The sequence below is a fragment of the Cyprinodon variegatus genome, unplaced genomic scaffold, assembly GCF_000732505.1.
Source record: "Cyprinodon variegatus isolate N-32 unplaced genomic scaffold, C_variegatus-1.0 Scaffold34, whole genome shotgun sequence".
NCBI lineage: Eukaryota > Metazoa > Chordata > Actinopteri > Cyprinodontiformes > Cyprinodontidae > Cyprinodon > Cyprinodon variegatus.
The window spans coordinates 626,577-637,211 of record NW_015150487.1 but is presented as its reverse complement, the minus strand read 5'-3'; the positions used below and the strand labels follow the sequence as shown (position 1 = coordinate 637,211).

General features: G+C 37.6%; 1 protein-coding gene across 1 annotated transcript; it reads left to right on the top strand.

Moving 5' to 3' along the window:
• Nucleotides 1–1,597: 1,597 nt before the first annotated feature.
• sp7 (Sp7 transcription factor) lies at nt 1,598–5,487 on the top strand. Its single transcript, XM_015403204.1, has 2 exons — nt 1,598–1,747; nt 2,719–5,487. Exons 1-2 carry the CDS (start codon nt 1,712–1,714, stop codon nt 4,060–4,062), a joined length of 1,380 nt encoding a protein of 459 aa, XP_015258690.1. The 5' UTR covers nt 1,598–1,711; the 3' UTR covers nt 4,063–5,487.
• The last annotated feature ends 5,148 nt before the right edge of the window (nt 5,488–10,635 follow it).

The following is a 10,635-nucleotide window of genomic DNA, read 5'->3' as shown; positions in this document are numbered from 1 at the left end:
TTTTGTGAGGTAGTTCAAGGTGAACTTGCTTGTGTGATTTCAATCATAGTCCTTCTGTATGACTAAATACATTTGAGCTTAAAATTTTGAGCTAGGCTGACATTCCCTTTCAAGGTTTTCTGCTAAAGAGGAAAGTTACGGGTCAAGTAATTACAGAAGACCACCCAGGTAATGAAGCAGAAAACTAACCCCTGGCCATCAAACTTCCACCGCCATGTTTGACCATAGACATTAATTTTTTAGAGAATCTGTTACAATTTTATTCCAGATGTAACGAGACTAACAATCAACTGGTTTTCCTTAGATATAACATTTTTAATCTATTTGACTGTATGATCTGGTGAACTGCAAAATGCCTTGAAATTACATGTATTATGAAATGGCACAATATAAATAAACTGCACTGAATTGAATTAAATCTATCCCAAAAACTCCACATAGTCCAGAAAACATTACCCCGAAAGTACGGTTAACTTTTGTGTTATGCTTCATTTGTTTATAAATGTCTTTTTGATATTGTTGAGTCATAAATTCCTACTTTAACTAATATGATACAGATCTAATAAATGTAACAGGTTTCCAATGCTGCAGATTATACCAGGGTGATTACATGTTCTTTCAAATAGGTATTAGAAGCACTGTTTTACAATCATTTTGTCATTTGTTTCTTAAAATATTTTTAAATAGGTTTTCCACTGTGAGTTTCAAAGCCTTAAAAATGGCTTTATAATACACACACACATATATATATATGTATAAATATATATATATATATATATATATATATATATATATATATATATATATAAAATCAATTGATTTATGTATGCATATACTCAGAATCCTTCTTTTTTTCTATCTTTGCTTCATTTTGAGGAACCTCGAACAAATGAATAGCAGTCTTTCCAGTTCTGCTTGAAGTTTGAATTTTATTTTAATTGATGTGATAATCTCCTTTCCTATTTTGTTTTACGACTAGATCTTTTTTCCTCTCGCCTTGCCTCTGTAGTGTAGCCACTTTAACCATCTCACTAAGTCTAAAAACGCAGTTAACTGCATTTGGGAATATTGAAAACAGAGAGAGGTTTAAAACCAGAATAATAAAACCTCGGATATAGAAACCACACACTTATTCAACTTAATTTCTTTTATTTGTGCGGTGCAGACTAATTATTATGATTCCCGACACCCAGGAAACGCTGAGGTCTTCAGTTGTTTGTTAAACTGTCAAAGAGATGAAACTTTCTAATAACGCGCGTTATACCGGTGAAAATCCTTTTATTACAGATAAATGTTTTTTGTTTTTTTTTACTTCGGATGTTCTTTCTTTATGTTTTTCAATCTTTTTCTCATGGTCACACATAACTGCAGGGAAAATGAAATAAATTGCGCACTGTGATTGATGAGTTACCCGATCATTTTTATATAGGATGAGGAATTAAAAAAAGGAAAAAAAAATCTCTCATGAGGAGGTGGGATGTCCTCGCTTTTTTAGCTACCAATCTCCGTCCGTTTCCCTCCATCCTTTTTGGGTTTTTATTGCCTCTTAGCAAGTCTTCAAAGAGCCCAGGGCTTATAATTAGGGGGCGGACCCAGTGCGCCTCAAAACGCTTCCCCGCATTGGATCCGGACTCCATCCAAAGTGTCCCGGGACTCAGAGCTGCGCCTCTCCCTCTGCCCTCAGCTTCCTAAAGGATTTAGTTTCTCAGGGATGGCCGCATCTGTTCTGGAGCTAGGGAATGCAATTGTAAGTACGTTTTCCTTTTCTCCCTGAAACAAATCAAGCCTGTAAGAATATTGTTAGAGTTTCATTTTAAGGTTATTACAATGAATTGGGTGTTAAAAGGCATCATAAGGTAAATGTAACAGTACAGGTAATAAAGAAAAAAAAAACTCAGATATTTAAATTAATGCTTCAATTTCAATAAAGATTTTGTCTTTTTTTTTATATACGTTTCTTTTAGTGAAGTCCCTTCTGAGAGCAAACAGATCAGAATTGCGATGAAACTTTGTAGATGATAATGTTCTGCAAAGTTGGAATCAATTCCTATTTATAAAGTCTGATCATATTATAATAATAATGATTAAAAAATTACTTGTTCTAAATTCATTTTTGTCCAGCTTCAAACAAACTGTAAGAATTTTTAAAACTGTAAAAATTTATAAAATCTGAGAGTTCTGCAAATACTGTCACATCCATGTGTTAAGTGTTTTTTTTTTTTAGTTTGTCACAGAGAAATATAGCAGCGGGACCACTCAACAGTCAGTATGATAATGAGCAGGAAGTTTTATGAAAAAAAAATCAGTTTTCATCTGTATAATATTTTGGTTTATTTAATTGCATATTCTTGATATTTCAGTATTTAAACAAAACCATAATGATTTAGTTTTTTTTGTCTGTGTGAAATTTTGCACATGAATCTACACAAGTTTTTAAAGAATTTTTATTGTTTGTAAATTCATGAACAGCTTGTTATCAGAGGCTTAATGTCACCTGAGAGTAATGTGGTGAATAAACAGATCATTTAAAAGTTTAAATATCCCCTGCCTCAACCTTTTTTTTAGAGTTGAGTGCAGAAAGAAAATGTGTGTCATTCAAACATAAGTTTTTTATTAGTGTTGACACTTACAGAGGCAGTGGCAAGCAGCCATATCCTGCAGACATATCGTTTCACTTTCCTCCCCCCTTTGTCTTCTTTTTATTATTTCGGTCTCCAGGAAGACACACGCTATGGCTCCAGTCCTCTGGCTATGTTAACTGCTACCTGTAACAAGTTCGGTAGCACCAGCCCCATCAGGGATTCAGCAACACCTGGCAAAACCGGCAGCTCTCCAGTAAAGAAGCAGTACACCATGACCTCTGACCTTCAGACAGTCAAAAACGGGCGGGCTTCAGATGGAAGTGGTCTGACGGACTCCTACGCCGGCTCATTCACCACAGCTGCAGGAGGCGGTGGTCTGCTGAGTCCCACTGGAAGCCCTCCTCCTTCGGCTGGTGGGTATACTTCAGAGTACAACCCTTTCTCCCATTCCTTCCAGACATCTGTGTCCCAGGATCCGTCTCTTTTAGTGTCCAAAACACACGCTTCCCCAGCCGACTGTCTTACCAGTGTCTACACCTCTCTGGATATGACACACCCGTATGGCTCCTGGTATAAGGCTGGAATCCATCCCGGCATAACTGCTGCTCCAGCCAACGCCACGTCCTCCTGGTGGGACGTCCACCCCAACTCCAACTGGCTCTCAGCGACACAGCCCCAAAGCGATGGGGGTCTACAGGCTTCACTCCAGCCTGTAGCCCCACAGGCATCGCTGAGCCCTCAGCTCCAAAGTTACAGCTCCGACTTTACGCCCCTCAACCCAGCTCCGTACCCCTCGGTAGGACTGGGCTCTTCCTCCCACCTCCTCCAACCTTCCCAACACATGTTGCCCCAGGACATGTACAAGCCCAAACCTGTATCAAGTGCGGGGCTAATTGAGAATTCAATGGGCTTAAAGCCTGCTAGGGGATCAGGAGGCTATAGCGGAGGGGCTACTCCCAGTAGGTCTTCATGTGACTGCCCCAACTGCCAGGAGCTGGAGAGGCTGGGAGCCTCCGCCGCCTCTCTGAGGAAAAAACCTGTGCACAGCTGCCACATCCCAGGCTGTGGGAAAGTCTATGGCAAGGCTTCCCACCTGAAAGCCCATCTGCGCTGGCACACGGGGGAGAGGCCTTTTGTGTGCAATTGGCTGTTTTGTGGGAAGCGCTTCACCCGCTCTGATGAGCTAGAAAGGCACGTGCGCACCCACACGCGGGAGAAGAAGTTCACCTGCCTGCTGTGCAACAAACGCTTCACCCGCAGTGACCACCTCTCAAAACATCAGAAGACCCACGCAGATTCCGCAATGCAGGGCAAAACCGGGGCCGTGGAAGGAGATACTGACCCTCGGACCGAAGACACAACTGATCTGAACTCCAACGCTGTACCAAGCAACCCTGTCACTGACCAAATTGCCAACGGAGAAGAGAAGACCACCACATCTAATGGGGTGGAGAACAGCAGCGGATTGTTGGAGATCTGAATCCTTTAAATTTCTCCTCCAGCTTTATCTTCTTACATTTGGGGGGATTTCTTTGATAAAAACAAGCAACTTTCCAATGAAAACAAACAGAAAAAAAATATTTAAGAAAACATTTGGACTTAACATGATAAATGACTGGGCATGTAGAAACCACATGCGAGTGCAAGAAAAGACATACAAGCCTGCAGCCATACAGCAGAAATTATATGCAGACACACTGCCAAATACACACATCCAAAACCTTGATGTATATGATGTACACACGTGTACCATTTGCATGCACAACAATAACTACAAGCAAATGCACAAGCATATATAATGAATTCATATATGCACGGGCACCCACAAAAAGTATGCCTGCTCAGGCCTATATATGAGAAAACATTCTCATGTGGACATTTAGCAATCTGCACACATTTTCTGCCTTTTAAATGAGAGAAACCACTGGGGAATTTTAATCTGCAAATGCAGAAGGAAAAGAGCTCCGAGGCTGTAAAAGGAAAGCGGTTTTAGAACAAGACTTATGGTTGGGATGATGGAGTCAATGAAGCGTTGCATGCCTGGACTTAAAAAAAAAAAGAGTCAGATTTACAGCTGCGCTCTGATACTTATTCAATATTCCTCAAATGGACAATCTCACTTACAGCTACTTGTTGTCAGAGAAACCATGATAAGGTGTTGCATTGTATTTGCTGTTTGCTTCCTACTTTGTTTAATTTAAAATCATTTTTACATTAATAATCTAATTTATGTTTTAAATTATACAACACAGGGGATTATCTTACATGTTGTGGGAAATATTATACCTAAAGGGAAAATAATGGTTCAAGCTTGCCAAGAAGGAAAAATATGGTGCATTAAATTAAGATTTTTTTCTTATTTATTAGTTACGAGTTGGAATTTAGGAAGTATGTTATTAAAGTTTTATTTATAGATCTTGAATCTTATGTGTGCAGTATCGAATTCTGTAACTTTTTTATTGTGAATTCTTCCACACCATGTAAAGTGATGAATAAAAAGGGCTTCCTAGATTGTTTAAATATACTTTATATAATAATAACAATATATAAATTTTGTTAGGTGTGATATTTTTCTACTTTTTTATGCATTTCCTATTTTCTTTTTCTCTTGGAAAGGTGTCTATTTTGCTGCAGCTGGCAGGATTAATTTTCTCTGGTCCATACGGGAGCTACAAGTGTTTGCTGGCTTCTTGTGAAATGTGTTTAAAAGAGTCTGTAAATAGTGTCAAAGCAGAAAACCTCAGAAATGTTCACATGTTAGATTCACGGAGCAGAATCATGAATTTATGGTGCTTTCACGAGTAAACAAACTGAAATCAAGTATTCCATTTCCTGGGTTTATTTTCTATGCAAAAAAGCATTCTGACTTGATTAATAAATAAATGCATATTAAATAATCAGCTTTTTTTGTTTGCATGAACTTTATTCCTCTCTGCTTAATTCTGATTCCCTCCACTCGGTCTTCATTTCATATCTCTTTCCCTCCTTAAAGCCAAGCAAATACTTTCATTATCTTTTCCGGCAAAAAAAAGAAAAAAGCCGTTAACTGAATTGAAGTCTCAACTCGACACAATGACCCCCTTTCAGAGAGCCACTGTAGTTACACTCAGGACAATTATTGCACTCTGCAGCCTGAAAGGGGTAATTACTGTGAGCGATGCTCCAGAAGAATCAGCAGAGAGAAGAAGAGGGGATTAAGACAGGAGAGCTGCAGTTATATTGTTTATGGAGGGAGGCGGTCAAACAAAGGACCCCAATTAAGGTAGAAGGCATGAGGAAAGAAGAGATCTGGAAAAACAAATGCAAAAAAAAAGAGCTTGAGCTGACCAACAAATATGTTTGCAAATTGAGAGGGCTGTTGTGTGATTCTTCCGCGGGCTTACTGCAGTCAATGGTCACAATAAGTTGAAAAGTCATCCCTTTCTCACCACTTTACTGCCAGGCCTCATAAAAATACCTTAGGAGGGAGGATTGTTTCCCACAATGAGTCAAAACTTAAACAACTTAAGGAGAGACTAAATTAGTGCCTTAAACAGGTGTTTTGTTGAGATTAGCAAGCAAAAGCATCTCGCACCTATTAAAAGCAGTTTTGATTGGATTTGCATAAGAATAAGGAGGATTAACAAAATGCAAAAATGTATTTCTGTAAATCAAACTTTAGTTTTCTGTAAACATGTTTTCTGCTCAACTGACAAATTGGACAAGGAGAACATTAATCAGAGAAGTGGTCACAACACACATGACAGCAAATACGGATGAGCTACAAAGATCCTTACCTCAGGAAGGGAAAAATGCATTAAAAGCTGTTCACTTCAAAAAATTCCACTTTTGGGAAGAGTGGCAAAAAGCTTTTTTGTGCTACAAACTGTGTTAAGAGAGCAGTGTACGGGTCATAATAGCCTGAACTCTTCTTGTGGGGATTTCGTTTGGCAGGGGGTAGCTTATCCAAGATGATACTAAAATAAATTGAGAGAAATACTAAGTAATCTTATGGGGAAAAAACTAAATAACATTTCCTTCATTTCCAAAATTTGTTGCTTTTTGTCACAAAATCTCCATCAAATATGTTGGTTGTTGCAGCATGACAAAACAGAAATACTTTTGTAAGGCGTTGTATATTTACATTTCTTTTTAATTTAAATACAACCTCTAAAAAGAAATAAAGACATTTTATGACAGGGGAAGCGATCGGCACTAACACTCCAACTCTTCTGCTGTAACATTTACACTTCCCAGGCTTCATGGCTCCAATTTAGAGCATCTAATGGGCTGTAGTTGAGGTTAATTTATATCAAACCTCCCCAGGCTGACTTTGTCATCAGGGACAAAAATGTTTATGGTGGTCTGAAGTGGGCGCATGGTCCAGTTTACAGGATAAAAGGCAAACATGGTGAACAGCGAATGGGTTGGGTGTGTCAGACCAGCAAATGAGGGTGGGGTTCGCGGGGAGGGGGGTTGAAGAAGATGGTCAGTGGCTTTTAAAAACCATCCTTTGCTACTGGTATTTTCTGTCTAAAATACACTTTTGGTGTTGGCATAATATAACTTTGGCTTTATTTTTACTTCTTTTATTTAGAAAGTCAGGAAACATTAAGTGTTTCTTCAAACAAGGTCATAAAAGAAAAATATACATGCAGTGACACATAGAGGTTGAAGTAGAAACCGGACAATCTGTTCCATATGCTTTACCCACAGATCCCCATTTACTCCATTTAGAAAATCAAATCACTGCACTTAAAGAGACTGAAAAGAAAAAGGGTTTTCCAGAAGGTCCCAGAAGAAACACCTGTTAAAGCCATCACACATCTCATTTCCAGTCTAACAAGAAGAGGAAACTTTAAAACATTTTCTCTTGCTGTGTTTGGTTTTGCTCTCAGAGTTGATGAGTTACGCCAACTCACTGTAAAAGAGTCCCTCCAGGCTGGAGGGAGATTGCAGATTTGATCCTTTTGGATAATGCCTAGCAATTTTTTTTTAGACAATTATTATGGAATCTTGTAAAACATTTTTTACCCTCAAACTGTAAACTTAAATTTGTTGTTCTTTGAGTTCATGTTTGAGACAAAGAAAACAAAAGTATAAATGTTTTTAAATTGTTTAACTTAAAAAAAAAAAAAAATTAGAAAAGTCTGGGGAGTTAAAACTTTTCACTCCTTTATATCAGCCCGTTGTAAGAGTTCTTAGAGCTACGAGCATTTTAACGGTGGTCTATCTCCACTTTTCAAGTGTAGAAACCAACATTTTACCCATTTTTTTGGCATAAAAGCTCAATCAAATAGCATGGAGTGTATCTGTGAGCAGCTTTATTTAAGTCTGACCACAGATATCCATTTGGATTCAGACTTTCTGAAAAATTTATGTACTTTGATCTATAAAAATCCATTACAGCTCTGGCTGTAATGCAACTGCTTTTGGTATTTACTTAATCATATTTAGTTACTTTAGCACAATTGTTATATGTCCTAACCTGCTAACATGAAACAATTGTGTTACAGTATCTAAATACAATTACGTACGGTAAGTTGCAAAAACGGTTGCATTTCTTTTTTCAGTAGTTAGCTTCATCTACAGTATCCTCTCATTTACACTGTCTAGCTTTCCACTTTTAAGGTACAAAAGTTCTATATTTATAATAAGGATTGTAACAAGCAACATCTCCAATTATTTGTCTTTCAGCTATTCATTTTATTCTATTACTATTTCATTTTTCCTCTGAGATTCAACACCATCAACTCTTACTAGATTCCTCCCAGCTGAGGAAAAATGTTCTTCACAGTATGAGGCTGCCCTAGCCATGTTTTGCAAATAAAAAAAAAAAGTGTGAGCTTTGATTATGGAAGCTTCCTGATTATGTTTGCTGTGTCCCTTGAGACGGTTGTGGCCACTGGAAAACCAGCTGCAAACAAAGCATCTTATGGCTTTCTTTCAACAACGGCTTTCTCATTGCAAAGTCAAAATTTGTTAGATCCATGATTAGTTGTAGTTCTGTCTATATAGTTGTTTTTGGTGGCTTGATGTTGTCCCATAGGCTTTCTATTTGAGAATGATGATTAAACATTGCTATGTGAGAAGTCCAATCTCACAAAATTGTCTTGCAGCCTGAACTTGTTTTAAACTAATACATAACTTTATTGCAAACATGTGTTTTAGTGTTCTTTGGTCTTCTAAAAGCTAATGGCTCATTATTTTTCTCTAAAAAAAATCTGACACCTTAACATAGCTGCTATATTTATGCTCTAAATATATTACAAACAGTAAGTACGTACTAAAAGTAATACCTTTGAAGGCATATGGTTTTACTAGAACTATTAAAGGGTATAATATTAAAGGCCCTATATGTAAATGGATACGACACATTTTCTTTTCCTTTTTTCGGTGGGAAAAAAGATAAGAAAACAGAAAACAGAATTAATAATTTTTCTTCAACTTCACTGTGATCCACAGTTTGTTGCTGTTTTTTTCCTAAATATCTCTATTGACTGCATTTGGTTGTGCATTTTAAATGCAATAAATTGTGAAAAGGTAAACACATGGTGATTAAAGCAACCTCTTCTCACATTATCTTATTCACTATTACCAATCAATGAAAATGACTGACTGCTTTGGCATACCTCCAGGCAAAGCCCTTGCAGCACATTCACAGCAGGGGGGGTTCAGTTCTGGGTAGGACAAAAGCACAGGTGTATGCAGGTGTGACTGAGCTTCTATGAGGGAATTTGAAGGGGAAATGGCTAAAGAATGTCACCATGCCCAGAGGCTCAGCAGTCAGGTTGTAAACAGAGACAAGATAATGCTTTGTTTTGTACCAAAGAGTTAAAGTGACCAGAATGAACCAAAACATGACCTAGAGAACAGAGGGTTCACGCCGAGAAAGACAAAGGTTGAAGAGAGGAAAAAAAAGGTGAGGTCAAGAGGTGAAGAGGCAACATTGTCCTTCAGGTGTACTTAGGTCTTTCTTATCATTGCAACCATTGTTTACAATTCAAGAGAGGAAGCAAAAGTATATTACATAATCAGTTCTTTTTTCTTTTTTTTTTCAATCCAGCCCTAAATGTTCTTATCTAAGCCCTAATTCCTGTTTTCCTTTTTATATGGATATAAGCAACCAAGACAACTGTTGTAACTCTTGAGGAGCTGCAGACATACACAGTTCAGACAGGAGAAGCACTGCACAGGGTTGATTGTCCTGCACATATGGAAAAGTGACAAGGAAAGAGTCATGGTGCAAAGCAAGTGATGAAAAGCCCTTTTAGTTTTAGTTTTTCACGTGAGGGAGAGGGGACACAGAAACACGTGAAAGAAGGTGCTGCAATCAGATGAGAGCACATTATTCAGAACTCACTCTATTATAAATCATAGTGGTAGCACCATAATTCTATGTTGATGTGTTATTACATTTTGTTTTTCATAGAAGGCACAACTACATTGTTCAGGAAAGGAAATTAAGCTAAATACAGGCAAAGAAACTCTTAAACACGTTTGCTTGCAGGAACAAATTTGCAACCAGGTTTCCTTTTAGTTATCAACTGCACAGCTGGGTATGCTCAGTGGTTAAGGTGAAAGCATGATCATGAGCTGGAATGGCATAGTCAAAGTTCTGACAAACTGGGAATTATATTTCTAGACCCCTTATGTGATGGACCTAGAGCTATTTTACTAAAAAGAATTGTCAGATCACTCTCTAGGTTTCCAAAGCTGGGAGAACAATATGCAGAAGACTTGCAGATGTTAATGCATGAAAGCATCAAGTGCTCAAGAGAACTGAAAACAAAAAAAACATCAACCTTTTCACATTTTCAACTGCAAGCATTTTATTATGGCACAAACCTTTTGTTCTACCAAATTAGTAAACTAATTTGCATAGGTCTTTTATATAAAATCGTACAAAAAATTATAGTTTATAATCTTAAACAGTAAAAAAAACCAAAACAAATAAAAGGGTATTAATACTTCTCTATTGTATGATCAAATTACTCTTCCTCCCAAACAATTACTATTACAGCATTTTCTAAGTTTCATTCATCTTGACATTTTAATCAAAGACACATTCAGG

Bases quoted from the DNA above. Each gene is read 5' to 3' on its own strand.
- sp7 (XM_015403204.1), top strand. From the start codon at position 1,712: ATGGCCGCATCTGTTCTGGAGCTAGGGAATGCAATT. The intron at 1,748-2,718 runs GTAAGTACGTTT...TTCGGTCTCCAG, and splicing joins TGGAGCTAGGGAATGCAATT to GAAGACACACGCTATGGCTC.